Raw genomic sequence first — 22,698 nt, forward strand, 5'->3', positions numbered from 1 at the left:
AGGAGGAGTTTGCACATTAGACCCAAGCCGCCAGGGGGAAGGGGCAGGAAAGGCCCTTCTGCCTAGAAAGGAAAATCTTAAATAAAAAGGAAGGAAAAAGAAGATCAAAAAGAAATTTTTAAAGAAACGGAACAAACAAGACAGGCTGCAGACATGAACATGTAAAATGTAGTGAAAAGTTGGATATTTCGTTTTTTCCTGGATCTCTAAAAGGAGGGATCCTGCAGCATACTATTAATTCGGAAGTTTTTGGTGGTTTTCTTTAGGACAGGCTAGAAGAAACGACCCTGTCGCCCCACTGCCCGCCCCCAGCCCCAAGGCTCAGGGGCGCAGGGGCGCCAGCGGGCGAGGCGCGCGGCGGCGGGGCGCGGGGGCGGGCGTCGGCGCCGAAGGGGTTAAGGCGCTGAGCGCGGAGCCATCTGGCCGGGTTGGCTGGTTATAACCGCGCAGATTATGTTCACGGGACTCAGAGTTGAAGGCTCCTCTCCCTACCGAGCAGCTCCGCGCGCGGCCCCGCCAGAGAGCCCGGCGCAACTACTTTCTTCCCTTCCTTCCCTTCCCTTCCTTTCCTTTCTTTCTTTTCTTCTTCCCCTTTTCCCCCCCTGCTGGGTAGTGGCGGCGGCGGGGTGGGGGGGACTTTGAATGACCGAGGTCGTGTCCACCTTTCTCTTCATGTCGACGTCCCTGGAAACAGTCACACGGATGCCATGGTTACTTCTGCCACGGTAAGGGGAGGCGGGCGCGTTGGGTGGCAGGTTCGGAGGTGAGGGCCTGAGTGGGGGGGTTCGCCGGTGCACCGGCGCGGGGGTCCCCAACTCTGCGCTCCGCCCCCACCCCCATCGCTCGGCGCTCGCTCACTTTCCCGGGCTCGTGCCTCCCGCGAAGTTTGCGCTGGGATCTGCCCGGGCCGAGGCGCAACCGCGGCCACCCCCTCCTCACCACAGACACACACGCACACGGACACTCCTCCCCACCTCTACTCCCGTCCCCAGGCTGCCAGAGAAACCGCCCAGAATCTGGGAAAGTGATCAGGTTTAAGGGACCTGGATTGGAAATGGGGGCGGAGGCGAGGGGAAATAGGGACGACGGAAGGGCAGAGGGGACTCAGCAGAACCGCCCCCCAACCCCCAACCAACACACCCGCCTGCTCCTGCAGGAGAGAGCTCCCCGCGCATCCTGTAACAAAAGGGGGTGGCAGGCAGATCCCGCGCGGGGAACAGGCGAGCGTGCGGCCGCGGGTCCCCGGCACGCGCCCGGCGCCCCGCTCCCCGCAGCGCTGGGTTCCCCGCACGCCTCCCCCGCCCCGGGCCCGGGAGAGGGCTGGGGGAGGGGACTCGGAGCTCCCAAACTGGGAGGTCGCAACTCGCCGGGCGCGGCGGCGTACCTGTCGCGGAGCACCCTGCCTCTCCCGAAGGCTTTTCCCGGCCACTGCCACGCGCCCGGGGCCGCGATGGCCAGCGCCCACCCCGCCGCAGCCCCGCCGGGGTCTCTGCGCAGATGTTGGAGCTCCGCGCGCAGCCCGCGCATCTGGGACCCCGCGGGGGAGCGACGGGCTCGCCGACCGGCCGTCCCCGGGGAATTCCTTGCGTTTTCTCCAGGCCAGCTCTAGGAATTCGGGTCGGAGGTGTGGGGAGGCCGGGAGACTGGGGACCCGCAGAGCTAGGTGGGCGTCCAAAGGACCCCCAGTGGGCCAAATTACCGCACTGCCCAGAGCGCTGCTCACACTCCAAATGAAACCTGGGACTCTTGGGAATTGAAGGTTCGGGGAAAGGAGGGGTGAGGGTCGGAGAGGGGACTCTGCTTGTTGCTTTCGGGGGCAATTGGGTGCGCGGCGAGGTGCTGCTGCTGCCGCTTGGGGGGGAGTTTGGCTGCTGCGTTGCTCAGCTGCGCTGCCAAGGCACGGAACTGAGACCCTCGTACGGAACCGGGTTGGAGCTGCCAACTGTTAAGGGACCGCTCCCCACTTCCCCGAGTCTGGGGGCGCTCCAGGTGGAGGAAAACGCTGAACTAGACCGCCTCCTTTCGACCTCTGGCGGTGGGTGGCAGGTTTAGAGTCAGAGCGGAGGCGCCACCGGAGCGCAGGGCTCAGCGCTGGAGAGCTGGGACACCGCGCTCGCTCGCCCAGCGGGACTTGTTTATGTGTGCGAGGAGCTGGGGGCGGGAGTTGGAGGGGTGGCCCAAACGGAGGTGGGTGTCACTCCTGGAGCCTCATGTTTCAAATTCACCGATGAGAGAATATGCTGGACAACTTGCTTTTTCATAAAGAGATTCCCCCTCCCAGCCTCCAGAGCTTAGAGCAAGAAAAATATCTAAGCCCTCTGTCCTAAACGTCAGGAGGGCAGAAAGTTGTAACAGAGGGCACTTTGCAATCTGCTCTGTGTTCCCTGCACTCAGAAATTCTCCAGCATATTCAGCTGGCCTCCCCCCTCCAGCCCCCAATTCCTTCCTGACCTGTTGCACAAGGAGAGTTGAGAGGTAGAACTGAGAGGACAACATCCAACCGCCTCTGCCTTGGAGAGCTCATACACTTAGACTGGGGCATGGTGTTGGGAGTTGGGGGGCGATGAAAAGAAAGCAAGCTCTGTGACCAGTGTTGGAAGAAAATAGCAAGTCTGCAGGCCTGCAGCAAGGAGTGTGTGAGATTTTGCGTTCTTGGGGACTGGATTGCAGCTGGTAGTGGAGGATTGGGTTCTGTGTGACTGGGGTCTGGTTTCCTATGGAGGGAGATCTGGGGCCCTTGGGTGCTCTGTGTGGTCAGGGAAGGAGGTTTCTGGAGAGTCTCTGCACCAGGGTGTGTATTGCAGATGGCCAGAGAGAGCCAGAACTCCACCTTCCTCTATGTGCAGTGGAGGTGTGTGTTTCTGAGGCGTCTGTTGGATGGGCATACGTGTGACTGGCAGGAGATGAGAGCATGTGGGAACATAGGTGTAGCTAATGAGAAATCTGTGCCCGTGAAGGGTGTCAGAGCAGGAGGAGAGGTACAGTGTGTTGAAGACAGATGGCTTGTGCATGCCTGCACAGACACATGGAGTGGGTGTGGCGGGGGAGGGTGGCTGTGGGTAGGAGTGAAAGGTGGACTGTCTGGAAGGTTGGGCTCCTGAGGATTACCAAAGGGATGGGGGCGGGGGTGATTCTCTTTGCAGGGCAGAGTGTGAATTTTATGAGTGCATGGGGAAATTTGGCTGGAATGGCATTGGGATATGCCGGGGATAGGAAAGTATGGGCTCAGACACTCATTGTGGAGAAACAAGGCATTTGCAGACAAGGATGCTGGGTTGGTTTTTGCCTTCTCCTCTTACCTACCCTCCCCAGAGAGGAAGTAATTGGAGAAGGCTTAGAATGAGGGGTGTACATTTAAGGAGGAAAGTCCTGTGTGTTGGCATTAGGTGAGGATCAGGGAGGATGTCTCCATAAGATTGGAGTGAGTGGGGGAAACTATTTAGCATGCTTGATGGCAGAGACGCGTGTTGTATTATGTTGGATGATAGGTTTCTCATTTAATAGAGGGATTCATTGTTACCAATTTATATTGATTATTAATTAACATTTATGGAATGCCTGCTGGATGCTGAGCACGTTGCAGGGTCCTGGGGCATAGCACAGTGCCCTGGAAAAAAATCCTCCTCAGACTCAGCTGACTGCTGCAGTTTTGCCAAGAGAAATGAAGAGAGCTCAGTGCTAGTTGAGGTTTCTTTAAGAATTATAATTCCGTTTCTAGAGATGTTTATGGATCTTAGGGGCCAAAGGGAAGCTGACTTGAAATGTATCTGTGTTGTGGAAAAGGGGCATAAAGATAGGGATGATGTATGGTTTTGTGTATTGGGGAGCCAGCTGAAGGGTGTTACTGTTTCCTGTAGGGGGTGTAAGCTGGCGATTTGGGGCGGGTGCTGCAATTCAGGTCAGAGTGCAGGTCCTGACACATTGGAGGATTCAGTTTCTGGGAATGTGCAGGACTTACTCACTAGCACGAATGAGACTTAATACGTGGAGCTGGTGATGGAGAAGCTGTGATCAGGGAAGATGAGGGATGGGAGCGATTGGTAATCTTTGATGTTTTCTGGACTGTGAGCATACAGCTAACCTGGTGTGCATGTATGTGCATGTGCATGTGTCCATGTGTGAGGCCAAGGTTAAGTGATTGAGAGAAAGCTAGCCAGAGGATAGAGGCATATAAGTTCTGGCCCTCATGAGGGGGTAGGGCATATGTTTTTGCAGGACTTCTGTGTGCCTGAGGAAAGATGAACTTTGTCTTGGATGCTCAGATGTATATTTTAAGTCAAAAGGGTATACATAAAAGAAGAGCTATAGGCTTCTGGAAGCATTTGGGGAGTGAGGGAAATGTGAAATTGGTGGCATTCGTACCTTAAGACAGCTAGTGTGGTAACTGCATCAGAGCAGGAAGAGGAAGGTATGCTTTAGGCTGCACATACCTGCTCACCTGGACCAAGTGATAGGGAACCTCGTTTATTGGGTTCTAGTGATGTGAGGGCGTATAACTGGGGAGACTTTGACTCCTGACATTTTAAAATTCATGACATCGAGCTGTGTCATTTTGAGGTTCTACCTTATTTTTAGGTTAAATTCATCCTTAGAAAGTTGATAAAGGCTTTGACCATTCTTGGTCAGAAGATCCCGTGCAAATATTCCTGAAGATGGCAGGAATGCCTTGATTGTAGTTCAGTTGTGCCCCTTTGGAGCAGTGTGACTTTGGGAGAGTGTCCAAATCTCAGTAATGACTCTAGGAGGAGAAAAGCTCTTTCTTCTTTTTCCCCAAAGCTCCATGTGCCTAGGAATACAAAGTTTCACTCAGAGATGAAGTCTCATTGAATACAGGCAGTGGCATGTCTGTGAACCATAGTAAAAATGGGATCTCTACCCCTTCCCAAGTTGGTAAAACAGTCTTAATAACCACTGCATGTGTACTGCTCATGTAGTGTGCATAGAACTTTCTATAACTGCCTCAGTTTACTCACCCACTAAACAAAGGCAAGCTAGCCTAGATTGCAGTTGATGGGAATCTGTGCTCATTAAAGGTCCTTGGAACTATTCTGAAGAAAGATGGCCCCAAAATCAATGTTCTTAATTATCAGAGACATTCTCCTGTTCCTTAGCATGAGCTGTGTAGGTCATGACTCTAAAACGACTATGACTTTGGAAACAGAGGAGATAGGAATGGTCCTTGGCATATTTGAATAAAAGAGGACCAATGTCCAGCCATCGCAGGTGGTGATGAAGGTCTATTTCTCTCTAGACTATGGGTCCTTCGAGGCAAGAGCCTGCCCAGTAGAGGCTTGGGGTTTGTGAAATGCCTTGTGCCCAGTGCAGCACAATGTTACAGCGCCTTCCCCCAGAGACAGAAATGGAGGCCGGGAGAGGCAAGGAAATCCACTGAAGCCTCCAAGTCCTCCCAGAAGTCAGCACACGCTGTCAACTCCTGGCTCGGAGTCAGGCTCCCATCCTTGAGTTCAGTGGCCATAAATAGTCAGGAGCTAAGCTATTTCCATGAGGCACTAAACCAATTCTGTTGCTTTTCTTGGCGAGATGGGGCCAATTAAGTTGATTGGAAGAGGTCACTGCTGATGGGTCTCACATTCCCCAGGCGGGACAGGCCAGCAGAGTTTAATTACATAACATTTCCCATCCCTGCAATTCCACTCCCAGATGGATCAGATGTTCAGGCCTCTCCACTTCCCCTCCGTTCAAGACGGCTCATGAAGCAGCGGCTTCTGCTCTGGGCTTCTCCAGACCTTTTCCTGAGCAGTTACAGTTCTCTGGCCCCAAATGGAGGGAATGTAAATCCTCGAGTTGGCTGAAGTGCGAGAGGAGAGTTAGGCCGACACAGAAGATCTTTAAAACCCACCACCCTGCCTGGAGACCTCACCAGCTGCTGTTTTACTCTTTAATGAGGCAGGCAGTTTCTGGCGGTGGAGATGTTGAACTAATGACCGTTGCTAGGGTTTTAGATTTAGTTTTATTTAAAATTGAGTCCATTGGAGTGGGACCAAATCTTCTACTGGAGACAGGCATAAGCCCTGTGTGGTGCTGCTAAGGGCTGTGGATGTACTTTGTGCATAGACGTGTGCAGAGTGAGAGAAGAGCATGGGATATGTGTCTGTGTGCTCGGGAATACAGAAGCTCAGGAGTGGCCCTGGGTGGGCAGGTGCCGTTTGCAGAGCTTGTGTCAGAGGTGGAAGGTATATGGCTGTCCGGCTCAGATGAGATGATCATTATATTGCTTCTTTCAGAAGGGCCAGCTTGTGGGAAAAGTTGGTAGCAGATTATTTGTATATAAGGATGGAGGATGGGTGAACTTTTAAGAAGTATGAGGTCAGTATAGATGGTACCTTGCTCTTGCCTGGACATATTTCTATTAAGATCGAGGCTGGGCAAAGGTAAATCTTACAGAGAACTCACTTTAGAACCTGTGAAAGCATATGTATATGGCCCAAGATCTTTAAAGCATTTGTAGTTTTCTGTAACTCAGCCTTTCATTCTACCGAAAAATGCCAACAGGCTGGAGAGTGCATGCAGCCCTGAGTAATTAGAATGCATTGGCTGTTTCATAGCCTCATCTATGCCATGATCCTTCTCAAGCAGTCTTAGTTGGGAAATTCCAGAGGCTGTCTGTGGCTCTTGACATCCTGACAGGACAGACTTCTGAGTTTAAGTGCAGTTTAGCTAGAGAAAAACAGATTTTGGAGTGAAATTTGGTGTGGTCTGTTGTGATTGCTCACTTTTTAATAGCATTTTTAGAAAAGACCCAGATCTTTTATGGATTCATTCAGTCAGGGATTTTTTAAAATCTTAGGGTTCCTGTTCATTCAAGGCCAGAGCTGTAGGAGTAAATGGTAGCTTACTGATCTCAAAAGATCTCGGGCCAATAAGGTGATGTCATGCAGCACCCAGCAGCAGAAAGCCTCCTGACCTAGAGGTGGGGAATCACACTTGTTACTGAGCTCTGTCACTAACCAGCTATTGTTATGTGACCCTCAGCGTTCTCTTCAGGCCTCGATTTACCCATCTGTAAATGAGGAACTTGATTTAGAAGATCTCAAAGTCCCATTCCAATTCCAGCATCCTAAGCTTCTACAGTGGCCCCATCCTCCTCTACAGTCCACGCCTTGCTAAGAGTGCATCTTGAACTCCTGCTTTTTATCTTTGGGGAATGGCTTAGCCAAAGGCAGAAAGGCATGCAAAGAATTTGCCATCCTGTTATGTTTTGGCTAAGAATGCTCATGAAGTTGGCTTACCCGGTACTGTATGTACAGAGTTGAGAGAGGTTGGGTTTAGCATCAGGCCTAATCATCAAGCTTCTACATGAGTTCTTCTTAGTGTCAATGTTGTGTTGCTGACTAAGACAAGTACCTACCTTTAAGATGAATGATGATGATTGATGATGATGATAGTTACTATATGAGTACTTACCAGGTACCAGGCATTATTACAAATATTCGCATGGCATTGTCTCAATGGCCAGGTTAATCTCATTTCCAGATGGGAAGGCTGAGGTTACATGAGGTTGAAGGATATGTATAAGGTACACAATTAGATGTTGATGTGCTGCTGGCTTTCTATCCTGAAGCCTATGGCCAACCCAAGTCGATCATCTACCAGTCAGATTGTGTTTTCTGCATTCTGTGATGTCATCCAGATGAGAGATTGGTAGGCCTCGGCAAAGCTTGTCACCCCACAGGGTAACCTGCTCCACTGGAAGGTACATTTTCACACTCGAGACAAATGTTGAGGCTTTTTAGCCACCTGCTGGCAAGCATGTGTCAGATCTGTCTCCCATTCGGCCCTCCCCCTTCACTTCCCGTTCTGTTGACAAGGGAATCTACCCTTCCAGAATGGGGGTATTGATTTAAGCCACAATTGCCTCCTTGTAAACTCTATAAGATCAGAACTGGACATCTGGTTTTGATCCACACGCCCACAAGAGGTGGTAGGTCCCAGCATTCTTGAGTCCTGGGATGAGGGTTGCACAGAATCAAAGTAAAAGAGAATCTGCATGGAGAACACGAGGGCCCCTCAGAATTTGGAAGATGACTTGCCCTGATAGGCTCAGGAACTCCCTCCGTGTACGCTGGGGCCAGAGTGGATGTCGATTTCGTGCTGAAAGGTCGGGGTAGGGGTTGCTGCTAAGGACTGGGCCCCCCAGGCTGTGTTTGGCACAGAGCAGTGGAAGCCCTCCAGCCCTGGCCCTTGCCTGCCGCGTGCCCCTCCCTGAGCAGTACCAGAAGTAGGGGAACCAGAGGGGTGCTTGGGGTGCCTGCTGCCATCTCTGAGGGCCCTGACTGGAGGCTCTTATTCTTTCTTCTCCTTCTGCTGATTTCCACAGCATCCCTCTCACTACATCTTCAAGACAATTCATGAGAATGACTGTTTTGTTGCCGAAAGGTATTTGCAGGGTGCAGACATCTGTAGAACACTAACCTAGAACCTGTGAGATTGTAGGTACTTAAAAATATGTGTCTATTTTATTTAAAATGACTTTTCACATGGAGGGTGATGCTTTTTTTTCTGTATAAGAGGACACAGCCTTTTCATTATTACCTATCTATGACAGCCAGGTCCTGGCGATGTACTGCCCCCTTCCTTCTGTTTCTAGGTCTCAGACCCTAGAATTAAAAAATATCCCCCCCACTCTGGCTCTAAATTATCCCTCAGGGAATATGTATCAAGTTTGTAGTGTGGCATTATTTCCATGCTGTGTCTAGCAGACCTGCTTCTGGTGGTACATAGGGCATGTACCTTGCCTCCCCTGGATTCTGGAGGAAAATGCAGCCCTGGGAATCACCTGATTGCCAACAAGTGTGTCCCACAGTTGAAAAGGAGCCCAGCTCTCCTGACACCTCGCTACCACCTCCAAAGGCTTGCCCCATCTCTCCTGGCAAAGAAATCAAACTGGCTGCGTGACCTTGAGCAAATCACTCCCCTTCCTTGGGTCTCTGTGTCCCCTTGTGGAAAAGAAGTGAACTGTATTCGCTAGAAGGGGGAAGGACCCTGCCAGTCGTGGCAGCTCACATACTCTGATTCTGCTGCTCCCTGAACCTCACTGCGGCCCAAGCCTGGGATTTCCAGGTATCCCTGCTGGCCTGCAGGACTTATATGCAGAAACGTGGAGGGGGTGGAGGAGGAAATTAAGTTATGTGATGCCAGATAAGTTATTGAACATATGGATGAGTGTATGTTTATAAAGTGCTGAAGAAGCAAGCTTGCCAGATTTGTGGCAGATCTTGGATTAGAACTTGGGAGCATAGAGAGAGGTTTATATGGGAGAAAATTGTCTGTGGGTAGCAGAATTCAGTAAGCTAAATCAGAAGGCTCCTGAGCTCTGAGCAAGAAGACCATACTCCACCCTTAACTCAGAGACTAACTGCAATTTTCGGGGATCCCTGAGTCACACCAGGTTTCCACTTTGCTCGTGTGCTAAGTGAGAGACTTGAGGTCTACTAGCTTTGCTGATCCCTAAAGTCTTTCCTGTCTCATCCTTTATTGTAGGAATCAAGGATAAGTAGAGAACCTGGATGACTGGATCCATAAGGGGATGTGGCTTAAATGTAAAGGGAAATGTCCTCTGATTACAAGATGTCACAAGTGGCGGAAACATACATCTGTTCTTGAATCTGAGATGGCCCTGGAGTATACGTTCTGTCTTTGGGATGCCCTCCCCTCCTTCCTCACCAAGAATGTGGAAGCCATCCTTCACATCTCTGCTTTACCTATCTTCTCTGGGAAGCCTCCCTGCATTCCCCCACCCCCAGAGCCCGTGACTCCCTCCCTAGCTTTCTTGTGTTATAGCACTTAGCAGCCTGAGTTTTATTTGCATTCCTACCTTTCACTACAATGTGAGCTCTGTAAAGAAAGGATCTGGACTTTTCATCTTTGTGTCCCCCAACACCTTGAGCAGGTCTGCTGCAGAAATGTGTTGGGGAATGAGTGCATGACAGGTCATCTATGAAGCCAGACCTTGGAGCACTCAGAGCCAGGCTCAGAGAGGGGACATTTCCTGCCGAGGGTCCAGAGATGTGTTCTGTGTGTCTCTTTCTGGCCTGTCCCAAGGCTAAGGCCATGAGGCTCATTGCCTTCCTGCTCACTGGGAAAGGCTGTTCCTGCTCCCCTCAGAGACTCCCCACCCCATGTCTTAGTCTGCCAAGCTCTTCTGCAAATTTGGGCTTTTCGTCACAGGTGAGTTGGGTGTCATTGCATATGAATTAGGGCAATCCATCTCCAGACTCTTGGAAAATACGTGCGTAAAGGTTATTCACTAAACATTGTGTTGGTTGCTGGTTGGTATCGGGCCATGTGCTAGATGTTGGAGAAGATGCAGGTGAATGGTGTGCCCCTGACCTTGAGGATACAGGAGCAGGTGAGGGACACGGGGGGGGGGGGGGGCATCGTTGTGTTCCAGGGAGGAGCAGTCTGAGCATTGGAAGGTCAAGTGCAGGCCCCTGATTGGAGTGTGTTTTTTTTTTTTAGTGTGAACAATGATTAGGAATCGTCTGGGTCAGGAGCTTTTTCCCTTCTGCAGGGCAGTGGCTTTCTGGTGGCCTAGTTCCCCGCTGCTCAGCCCAGGCTCTGGCGGTGGATGCTCAGAGCCCATTGGGATGCGTGCCTTGGTCAGTCATGGGGAGAGTTTGGGGAAGGTGTGTGTCATACAGGTGTTGGGGCTTGGTAGATGTGTAAGTGTGTGTACTCACAGGTGTGCTTTTCAGCAGTATCCTTGCTCTGGCTTCAGTTTGCGTGGACAGGGGTGCATCTGCCTGAAGCTCGCTGCTTCTCCTGTAGCCTCTCTGTGTAGTTACTGCCTCTGTGGCCACTGTTGACACAGGGACAGACTGCCATCTACTGTCCACTTCTGTCCTGCGAGTCCCTCTTGCTCAGTGAGCTCCTCAGTACTTTTTTTTCTTCCACATCCTGTTTTTAATTGGTCCAGATACTAGGAGAACTAGAATAGGCAGCAGATCCTTGTTAATAATTTCTTTGGAATTTATAAGGGGTCTTTAAAAAAAAAAACAACATAACACATCTCTTAGACGTTTTTCCTAGACACTAAACAAAAGTGTAACTTGAAGAGGGCCTCCTGTCTTAACCTGATTCTTCTGAGCCACCATGGTAGGCACCACAGGGGAACCGCAAGGGGTGAAAGGCAGGGCCCTGCTTTCAAGAACCTTGCAGTCTGTGTGGGAGTCTGGGACAGAATGCAAGCAAATAGACCTGTGGGGGTGGTGAGGGGGGGCAGGATATATTGGTAAGTGGCACACAGTGGCAGGGAGCAAGGGGATCTGAGAGTTTGGAGGAAGGAGGAGTCCTTGTAGGCTGGAGTGGTTAGAAAGACATGTGGAGTAGCATGTCCAGGTCTGCTTGCAGCTCTAGGGATCAGTGGGAGCTTCCCGAGGGACCTGTCTGGTGTCATGGCACAGGCTCTGAGCTGAGAGTTCTGGGACCTCCAGGGCTGCCTTGGGACCTGGGGCTGGTGGTCTTGCTGCCTGAGGGCTATCCCTTTCTTGACCCTGCATTACATGCCACACCTGCATGCAGAGGGAGGTGGCTCCTGCTGTCCGGCCTGTCAGGAAGCAATAGTGCCAGAGTCCTTATGGGGGGTGGGCACCTCAAGAAGTGGCCCTGCCTGCCCTGATGGCCCCACACACAGTGGGAGAGGCAGTATTTCCCAGAGGAACATTGGGGGATGTGCAAACACAAACACAAGTGGATGAGTGGCTTCGCTGGGTGTTTGCCACACTCCTCCCCTCCGTCTCTCTCCTGAACTTCCTTCTGAAGATCTATCTGCATGGTGCTTGAGTCAGAGTTAGCACCCCCCTCCCCAAAAAACTGCATTGGTACCCTAGCGTTGGTCATGGCTCAAGCATGGAGTTCCCCCACACTATAGTTCAAGGCTTTGCTATTATGATGTTGTTTTTAACTACCTGCCACTTTTTGATAGTTGTGGAAGGAAATGGTTGAAGTTGTTTTCATCACTCACCCTCATACTCTTCTCTCTCTTTCCTAGCATTTAAATGATCACCAAGGAAACATTCAGTTGATTTCATGTTCTTGTGCCTTGGGTGTGTGTTTGTGTGTGTGTGTGTGTGTGTGTGTGTGTGTGTTGGGGGAAAAAGAGAAAAAGATATTTTAGATTGTAGTCTATTAGCAAATCTAGGAAATCAAGTTGGATGTGGTTGGGTTACTGGCAGAGACCTCAGCTTGTCACTCTAATCCTCTGACATTCCCCTTTTACTTTTTGGCTCTTGTATGAATCGGGAATACGTGTTTACATCTGAACTCTTGGGGGCTGCCGTATAAAGTTACTGTCTGTCTGCTGTAAGTCTCCTGAGTCATTTGAAGGACCACTCGACAGAGGCACAGTCAAGGATAGAGCCATTCGAGACGGCTCTATCAATTTTTTTACTGAAATGGGAAAAAAATGTTAGGGGTTTGGAGAAGGATTCCGGTTGTTTTTCACATGTTTTCCTGGGGCACAGTGATGTCTGAAACTCTTGTCCAAAGACAAACAGAAAGTGGGGGCTACAAAAGAGATAGAAAAGAACTTGCCTCCAAGAGCAGCCGGTGTGGAGGGAGATCATCAGCTCCAAGCAATCCCAGGAACAATCCCAGGAAATAGAGGGGGACACTTTCTGACAGCCTGTGATGTGATTTGTAAGCATCTGTGAAAGCAGGAGGGGGTGAGGGGGAAGAGGGTTCCAGGTGAGGAAGTAGGTGGGAAGCGGCTGCAAGGTGAGCATACCAGGAGTCAGAAGAACTGAGAGATCCCCGGGTAGGTGGTGCGCAGAGCAATGTGGGATGATGTGTACAGAGAGGTGTGGAGTAGGCAAGAGCCAACAGGGGGCCCCCATCTTTACCAAGGGTGATGGGGCACTACTGTGCCCAGAGAGGGCACAGTCAGGCTTTGGCTTTGAAAAGGATCACTCTGGCTGCAATGTGGAGGACGGCTTTTAATTTGTAGCTGTGCAATGAAAGAATGGCTATTGAATTGGTGGAAGAATGAATGAGTGAGTGAACAAATGAATGAAATACAGAGGGGGAACATCAAGCCTGATTTGGTCTTTGGCTACTCTGACTAGTGCTGGCTAGGAAACATGATCCCAGCCCAGGAAAAAGGAGGATAGTGTGCTGATAGGAGTGGCTTTGACGTGGGGAAACAGGAAGTAAAGTAGGAATTCATAATGCTCAGAGTTTAGAGTGGTTGGCAGGTTTTCTTTTTCTGTGCATTTCCATCTGAATTTGGTTTTGTTTACAATCAAAAAAGAAGGTGGCTTTTGGAGTTGCACCCCAGAAAACATGAGGCTGTGACAGTGACTTGCTCCAGAGGGGGCTGCTTGCATTGCAGACCTTTTCATAGGCACAAAATGAAATGTGAACAGATGCTAAAGTTTCTGGGTCTCAGATTCCTGAATATCAGATCCACCTATAGATTATTCTTATGGCGGGATGCCTGGGTGGCTCAGTGGTTGAGCGTCTGCCTTTGGCTCAGGTCATGATCCTGGGGTCCTGGGATCGAGTCCCACATTGGGCTCCCTGCATGGAGCCTGCTTCTCCCTCTGCCTCTGTCTCTGCCTCTCTCTGTCTCTGTGTCTCTCCTGAATAAATAAATAAAAGTCTTTCTTTTTTTTAATTTTTTTTAATTGGTGTTCAATTTACCAACATACAGAATAACCCCCAGTGCCCGTCACCCAATCACTCCCACCCCCCGCCCTCCTCCCCTTCCACCACCCCTAGTTCGTTTCCCAGAGTTAGGAGTCTTTACGTTCTGTCTCCCTTTCTGATATTTCCCACACATTTCTTCTCCCTTCCCTTATATTCCCTTTCACTATTATTTATATTCCCCACATGAATGAGAACATATAATGTTTGTCCTTCTCCGACTGACTTACTTCACTCAGCATAATACCCTCCAGTTCCATCCACGTTGAAGCAAATGGTGGGTGTTTGTCGTTTCTAATAGCTGAGTAATATTCCATTGTATACATAAACCACATCCGCTTTATCCATTCATCTTTCGATGGACACCGAGGCTCCTTCCACAGTTTGGCTATTGTGGACATTGCTGCTATAAACATCGGGGTGCAGGTGTCCCGGCGTTTCATTGCATCTGTATCTTTGGGGTAAATCCCCAACAGTGCAATTGCTGGGTCATAGGGCAGGTCTATTTTTAACTCTTTGAGGAACCTCCACACAGTTTTCCAGAGTGGCTGCACCAGTTCACATTCCCACCAACAGTGTATGAGGGTTCCCTTTTCTCCGCATCCTCTCCAACATTTGTGGTTTCCTGCCTTGTGAATGTTCCCCATTCTCACTGGTGTGAGGTGGTATCTCATTGTGGGTTTGATTTGTATTTCCCTGATGGCAAGTGATGCGGAGCATTTTCTCATGTGCGTGTTGGCCATGTCTATGTCTTCCTCTGTGAGATTTCTCTTCATGTCTTTTGCCCATTTCATGATTGGATTGTTTGTTTCTTTGGTGTTGAGTTTAATAAGTTCTTTATAGATCTTGGAAACTAGCCCTTTATCTGATAGGACATTTGCAAATATCTTCTCCCATTCTGTAGGTTGTCTTTGAGTTCTGTTGACTGTATCCTTTGCTGTGCAGAAGCTTCTTATCTTGATGAAGTCCCAATAGTTCATTTTTGCTTTTGTTTCTTTTGCCTTCGTGGATGTATCTTGCAAGAAGTTACTGTGGCCAAGTTCAAAAAGGGTGTTGCCTGTGTTCTCCTCTAGGATTTTGATGGAATCTTGTCTCACATTTAGATCTTTCATCCATTTTGAGTTTATCTTTGTGTATGGTGCAAGAGAGGGGTCTAGTTTCATTCTTCTGCATGTGGATGTCCAATTTTCCCAGCACCATTTATTGAAGAGACTGTCTTTCTTCCAATGGATAGTCTTTCCTCCTTTTTTTTTTTTTTTTTTTTTTTTTTTTAGTCTTTCCTCCTTTATCGAATATTAGTTGACCATAAAGTTGAGGGTCCACTTCTGGGTTCTCTATTCTGTCCCATTGATCTATGTGTCTGTTTTTGTGCCAGTACCACACTGTCTTGATGACCACAGCTTTGTAGTACAACCTGAAATCTGGCATTGTGATGTCCCCAGATATGGTTTTCTTTTTTAAAATTCCCCTGGCTATTCGGGGTCTTTTCTGATTCCACACCAATCTTAAAATAATTTGTTCTAACTCTCTGAAGAAAGTCCATGGTATTTTGATAGGGATTGCATTAAACGTGTATATTGCCCTGGGTAACATTGAATAAAAGTCTTTCAAAAAAATAAAGATTATTCTTCTGGGTGTGTGTGTGTGTGTGTGTTTCGAAGTCTCCTAAAAATACCCAAATCTGCAGAACCTCTTTGCCAGTACTGGATCTGTAAAGAGAGTTATTTACAAGGTCACATTGTTTGTAGCATATTATAAAAGGAGAGTGTGTGTGACAGTGGCCCAGACAGACACTTGGCATGCCACCCAGCAACTTGGGATATGGGAATTCCAGAACTCTGCCTAGTGAAGTCAAAGGAAACCCAGGGGAACCTCAGGTGTCCTCTCAAAGGGCTTTTCTCAACAGAGATGACTTCACTTTTGCTGTTCTGAACTCACTTTGCACTTGGAGATCTTTTACCTTTGGCTCACTGATTGGTCTGGATGATATTTAGGCCAATTGAAGTTGAATATCTAGGGTTGGAACAGAGGCCTCTGTACTTTTTAATGCTCACCAGGTGATTCCTATGTGCTACCAGGGTTGAGAACCACTGGCTCACAGCATCAGCCTGCTGTGTGCACACCATCTCTCTTGGTGTGCTTGCGAGGGCTCCTCACCTTGTTAAGGATACCTAGCAAATGTGGTCTGAGCTCTCCTACTCCCTTACTACCTAGCATTTGCCTCAGAAACTGGATACCAGGAGGGCAGATCACAAGTAATCAGCGGATTATGACACACCCCCACCATCCCCCATCTACTGGAGGGGTTTTTGAGGGTGAATGGTACCGAGCAGGAGAAAGGAGAGTAGACCAGCATTCCCAGGACATTAATGCTGTGCAGGCACTTTTGTAAATGTCAACTCATTAGTTTCCCCAACAGCCCTCAGAGGCAGATACCCTACCAGGTTTCCACAGTGCATTTAAGATGCAAAATGGTTTGTGGTCTCTGAGTGATCAGATTTCTTGCACTGGTTCTTCCTGAGAGTGTGCACACCAGTCGGAGACCCTCCTCTAGGCTTAGCTGTGGAGGTCCAGCCTGAGGCCATGCCTTAACCATGGGCCCTCCCTGCCCAAGAAAGTAGTTCTTCTTCCCCTTGACATTGTCTTGTTAGAAAGCCAGGGCTGACAGGAGGGCCAGGGAGCAGAGGGTCAGAGAAGGAACCTAACAATCAAGGTTTGAAAAAATTAATAAAATCTGAAAAAATTATGTTTCCAACTACATATTCCTGAAGTGCAGAGTGGACCATCTGGAAGCATTGCAGTCTCTGGCTTTCTCGTTTACAAAAAGATATTACAGTGTATGCTGTCAGGCAGGCTGGGGCTGGATGCCTAGCACCCACTGCTCAGTGTGGGCTGCTGTAAGCATTTTGGACCTGGGATGCTCCGGACGGCAGAGCGGCCTGAGGGTGGTTTAAGAACTATGATGTGGTGGAGTGAGCAACGCTCACCAGATGTGGACACTGGGAAGGTGGTTCAGGGGAGGAGGTCAGAGTTGATGTGACTGTGCTCTGTTCTGCAGCACTGGGCAGTGAGGTGGGGACAGGCCTCATCCTGCATAGGGGACTGCCAAAAGATTGCACTGTCATAGCCAGAGACAAACCCTGCAAAGAGCAGTGGAGGCAGGAAGCCCAGGGCTGTCTTTCTCTGTGTATCAAGTGGATGGAACTGAAGTCATTCTTGGCAACGTGTAGCTGCCACCATCTGCCCCTCCCCCACCACCCCAGCAATCACCTTCAACAGTGGCTTTTTTTTTTTTTTTTAAGTCAAGGATTAATAATGTTTCAAAGGAAAGAGGAGAAAGATGAGCTGAAGCATTTATTTCTGGACTCTAGGCAATTTATTTTGTTTTCTAAAATCCAGTCTAGACTGTGTTCTGAAGGAAGGGTTCATGAACTGAGTACAAAGTGGACAGTAGTATTGAGGAATATGAAGCACTTTGGGCAGTAAGAGCATCCCTCTCTGCATAGGATCGTGCTCAGGAGCTTCAGGAGAAAATGCTCCTCAGGCTATTTCTGCCTTAGAGCGAATGGTGAAGAAATGTAAAACTTCATTACGGTGAACTATATTGAGAACTAACATTTAAGCAAGAGGATTCAATTCTTTTTTTTTTAAATAAATTTATTTTTTATTGGTGTTCAATTTGCCAACATATAGAATAACACCCAGTGCTCATCCCGTCAAGTGCCCCCCTCAGTGCCCGCCACCCAGTCACCCCCACCTCCCGCCTTCCTCCCCTTCCACCACCCCTAGTTCGTTTCCCAGAGTTAGGAGTCTCTCGTGTTCTGAGGAGGACTCAATTCTATTTCCACTTCTATCAATCGCTAATAGTTGCAACCTCTGAAAGCCTTAATTTCCTCTTTTGTAAACTCGGATGATAAATCTTATCTACTTAAGATAATTAATGCAGAGTTTCAGATGAGATGATGCATAGGGAAGTGTTTTCCAAGCAGTAAATTACAAATACATGTTATGGTTGAAACTGGTATATTCTTATGCTGATAGAACATCGGTCAGTTTGAAAGTTGGTTCTTCTCCAAGGCTGGCTGGAGAACTGTTCCTGATGAAGACTGCAGCACCTGGGCACTCCTGCAAACCCTAGGAGTCTGGGAGGTAGCCTTCAGGTGGCATCAGAAAAAACTGGGAAGAGGGGCACCTGGGTGGCTCAGTGGTTGAGCATCTGCCTTTGGCTCAGGGTGTGATCCTGGGGTCCTGGGATGGAGTCCTGCACCGGGCTCCCCGCAGGGAGCCTGCTTCTCCCTCTGCCTGTGTCTCTGCCTCTCTCTCTGTCTCTCATGAATGAATAAATAAAATCTTTAAAAAAAGAAAGAAAAAAATCTCCTTGAAACATCCTATTCTCATTTTGTGGATGAAGCACCTTATATTTTCGAGATGATAAAATATTCACAGTCCCCTTCTGATTGCCTTTTTTTTTTGCCCATAATTCATTTTCTTGATTTAGTGTACGTACATAAAAGAGAAAAATGATATCCCAAAGAATTATACCTCTCACTTGATTTTTTTAATTTCATTTTAACTGCTTCCTTGGGTTTGAGTTTTCCTGATACCAGATTGCTGGTTTCTTTTCAGGGTGCTGGCTTTCCTTGGATAGGTGGTCAGTTATTTTCACTGCCAAATTATCTTCTGTGGCAGGTTCTCCTACATTCATCACACCTGGCTTCTGCGCTGGGTGTCAGTTTCTCAAGTTGTCTGTGGCTTCTTAAACCTTTTTTTTTTTTTTTTTTTTTTTTACGATAGTCACAGAGAGAGAGAGAGAGAGAGAGAGAGAGAGAGGCAGAGACAGAAGCAGGCTCCATGCACCAGGGAGCCCGATGTGGGATTCGATCCCGGGTCTCCAGGATTGCGCCCTGGGCCAACGGCAGGCGCCAAACCACTACGCCACCCAAGGATCCCTGTCTGTGGCTTCTTAAATGTTTACCTTCATGTGGATGTGTGGGGGGGTGCAGGATTCCTTACAGTTTCTGGCCAGGAGAGTCCCCCTGCTTGTTTTCAAGCCCAGGCATTTATTTTCATGTATTTTCTGTTATGTGTCTTGATTTGATAACAGGAGGAAGAGAACTGCAGGGGGTACTTGGTCTGCCATATTGAAAGAGAGTCCCCTCAAAGTTCTCCGAATGCTCCAGCCAGCATAAACACCGAAGCCCACTGCTACGGTGACGGTCATGGTGGGAGTAGCTAGACCACTGAGCATGGTGCTTGCCCCACAGCAAGGGCTTGTGGTGCTCTGGCTGCACTGACCTGTTATCTGTATAGTATTGTCATTAAAAGGCCATTGGCCCAAGTCTTAAATCCCAGCTTCACTTCTTAGCTATGCAATCTTGATTGGTATTGCTAAGATTCAGTGGGTTTTCTTAAATGTAAAAGGACATCATCATATTGTTGGAAGGAATAAATGAGACATAGTATGTGGCTCTCTGAGTCTGGAACATGGTCCAGATTCAATACATGTTGGTTATTACTATCATGATTTTATTTTGAATGTTCTTGATTAACTGGAGGGGGGAAAAAATAACTAGACACAGGGCCATGTTGGGGACCCACGGGTAGGAACAGCAAACGATTACATAAGATGTTAACTAAGGAGCCTGAGGCCATTCTCTGCAGGGTCATGTGGCTCTGCTCTCTATGCATCTGTATCCCCCCCCCCCACCATTCTGGGCCTAGCAACTGACTGTCCCAGGGCCCCCATCTCAGATTCCTCAGAGAGAGATCCTCATTCACCCAGCTAGAGTCAGAGGTTTGTGCTGGTTCATTAGCCACAGACCAGGGCACCAAGTCATGTCATGTTGTACTTAAATAATTTCAGAAGCCTAGCCTTTCAACAAAGGTGCAGCTGTTCTCAGAGCATAGGCCCATGGACTGAGCATTTACCACCACCATCCCCAAATTATCCGTTAAGATGGTCAATCAGTCACGTCAGAACTAAAAACAACAATGTGGCATGGGAGGATTCTCAGGTGAGCATAGACTGGGACAGTCTGAAGAGACCAATCTCTTCTGGGCAGGACACAGCACCTGTGCCTCTCCTTACAAGCCTCTGCACCAGGAAAGAGAGAAGCAGTTAACAAAAGGCAGGCCAGTGTGACAAAAGAAGCATCCTGTAAGGATAAGGGCCAGTTGACATGTCCCTGCAAGGCTCTTGCTGGGACTCAGGCCACACTCAGGACCGTCCCTGGTCTTCATCTTTGGGTAAACAGTTCAATCAGGGTCTTTCCCTGAGTTGACAAGCGAGAAATAAGTTCTGCTCATAGTTTAGGCAGAAGGCTTGGTGAGGTTTGGTAGGTGGGGTCTTCTCTCTCCTTCACACATGCCGGACAGCACCGGGATCCTGGAGCTTGCCTTCTAGATCAAAGGCTGGTAGTCCACTGCTCAGCTTCCCTTCCCAAGCACAGATCTTAGCCCTCTTATCTGAAGGTCCCCTGTGCTGTCCTCATAAAGTCAAAACGTGCAGCCCCTCACTGTGTACATGCAGTTCCCAATTGTGTGGCCATTTTACTTTTAATCCCCTGCATTTTTGAAGCTGAATGTGAGATTAAACAACGAAGGCCTTAGGAATATCCCAAATGGCAAAGATTCATATCCTTAAACCCTAGGCCCTTAAGATAACCAGTTTCTGATCCCTGAGGTGAGTTTTTAATGTGATAATTTTGTTCAGGATTTATTTGCCCTTGGGGTCATGGCACCAGGTATCCCCCTGTGCAATCCCAGTCCCTTCAGTGACTGGGCAAGACCCCTAGACATAAGTTCCCACATTTTACAGATGAGGAAACTAAGACTCAGAGATGTGAAGTGACTTGCCCAATGGAGCTTTGATCAGAAACTGGATCTGACTCCCAGCCTCTTGGGCTGCCCGTCACCACTGCATCACCTCTGTTCAGGATGTTCTGCTCAGACAGTTGTTGTCTGCCCAGCTTCCATTCATCCATCCTTTCAATAAAGCCACATACCTGTCTGTAAGAAATACACAATTTCACTAGTGAGATTCTTCTTTTGTTGTAGCCTTTTATCTAATTGTTAGATTAACTCTTGAGTGGGCTTCAAAAGTCTCAGCTCTTGTCTTTCCTCTCACTCTTCTCTCTGTTTCCTACATTAGCTGGGATTTTTTTGGTGATAAACAATTTTGTTGATGATGGAATAAAAGAGTGGACATACCCTGTACTGCCCAACGCTTGTACGTTTGAATAAATAAGGTGCTATAGAAGACTCTCTCCATCACACCAAATATAATCCAGGCTCCTAGAACATGACTTGCTTGTCTCTCCATAACACACTCTGCTCACCGCCGTGGGGTCTCACAATCGTACTTTTGTTTATGTTTCTCCCAACACTTAGGGTTTCTTTCCTCCTATGTTTTCCTGGCTGACCATTAGGGGTGCTCATGCAGGAAACCTTCCCTGGAGCCCAAAACAGATGGGGTTTGGGCTTACCATTTATCACATTACTACCCTGTGCCCCACTGCAAACATGGTACTCGTGTGTCTGTCTCCCCAATGCATCTGTATGCTCTTTGCTGGTACAAGCCATATTTTAATCACCTTTATGTTCACCGGGACCTGAATTCCAGTGTTCAAGAAATGTTGATTACACCGAACTGAGCCCCAGGCAGACATATCTACGGCAGTACGGTGGGTAACAGAATTTGACAAGACTCTTCAGTCCTGCAGGATCTATCTTTGTTGAGCACATCTCTGTGGGAAGGTTTGTGGTCATTTTTAAAACCTATTTTTTTTCCATGAGAACTTTCAACTAGATAACCTTAAAAAGTAGGCTGATTGACTGGCCATGGCAATTAAATCATGGCTTTCGATTTCTGATCTCTAGGAATTTCTTTAGGTATTAAAATTGACCCAAGAAAGAGCTCTGCTGGCAAGTAATTCTTACATCAGTATCCTGAAAGATTTTTCTATCCAGAAATATTTAGTAAGTGCCTGCTGTGTGCTAGGCACCATTTCAGATGCAGTGGTAGAGAAGTGAATGGGAAAACTTAACCCTCTGCCCTCATGGAGCCTACATTCCAGTGGAGACAATCCATAAATGCAGAAACAAACAAGCATATCAATAGATCAAAAAATGACATTTCTTCTGAGGCCCAGGGCCATGATGGACAATAAAACAAAGTGGTGTGAGGCAGTGGGAGAGGGAATTTTTTTTCTGTTCATTTTTTTTTTTATTGGAGCTCGATTTGCCAACATAGAGCATAACACCCAGGGCTCATCCAGTCCAGTGCCCCCCTCAGTGCCCATCACCTAGTCACCCCATCCCCCCGCCACCTCCCCTTCTACTACTCCTTGTTCGTTTCCCAGAATTAGGAATCTTTCATGTTTGGTCACCCTCTCTGATATTTCCCATTCATTTTCTCTCCTTTCCCCTATAATCCCTTTAACATTTCTTATATTCCCTGTATGAGTCAGACCATATAATGTTTGTCCTTCTCCGATTGACTTACTTCACTCAGCATAATACCCTCCAGGTCCATCCACATTGAAGCAAATGGTGGGTATTCATCTCTTCTAATGGCTGAGTAAAATTCCATTGTATATATAGACCACATCTTTATCCATTCATCTTTCAGTGGACACCGAGGCTCCTTCCACAGTTTGGCTATTGTGGAGACATTGCTGCTATAAATATTGGGGTGCAGTGTCCCAGCATTTCACTGCATCTGTATCTTTGGGGTAAATCCCCAGGAGTGCAATTGCTGGGTCGTAGGGCAAGTCTATTTTTAACTCTTTGAGGAACCTCCACACAGTTTTCCAGAATGGCTGTACCAGTTCACATTCCCACCAACAGTGCAAGAGAGTTCCCCTCTCTCCACATCCTGTCCAACATTTGTTATTTCCCGTCTTGTTAATTTTCCCCATTCTCACCGGTGTGAGGTGGTATCTCATTGTAGTTTTGATTTGTATTTCCCTGATGGCAAGTGATGCGGAGCATTTTCTCACGTGCTTGTTAGCCATGTGTAGGTCTTCTTTGGGGAAA

The 22,698-nt window shown here is 48.3% G+C and overlaps 1 protein-coding gene across 2 annotated transcripts in view; it reads left to right on the top strand.

Annotated features, from left to right (window-relative positions):
* The first annotated feature begins 452 nt into the window (after positions 1–452).
* The window catches only part of NTF3 (neurotrophin 3), a 71,303-nt gene continuing 49,057 nt past the window's right edge, over positions 453–22,698 (top strand). For both annotated transcript variants that reach the window (XM_038576112.1, XM_038576114.1), the window contains exon 1: positions 453–725. Coding sequence is in view for 1 of the 2 variants with exons in the window: in XM_038576114.1 (XP_038432042.1) it covers positions 708–725 (18 nt within the window). In the remaining variant the exon portion in view is untranslated. The remainder of the gene's footprint in view (positions 726–22,698) is intronic.

This window comes from Canis lupus, chromosome 27 (genome assembly GCF_011100685.1).
Source record: "Canis lupus familiaris isolate Mischka breed German Shepherd chromosome 27, alternate assembly UU_Cfam_GSD_1.0, whole genome shotgun sequence".
NCBI classification, from domain to species: Eukaryota; Metazoa; Chordata; class Mammalia; order Carnivora; family Canidae; genus Canis; species Canis lupus.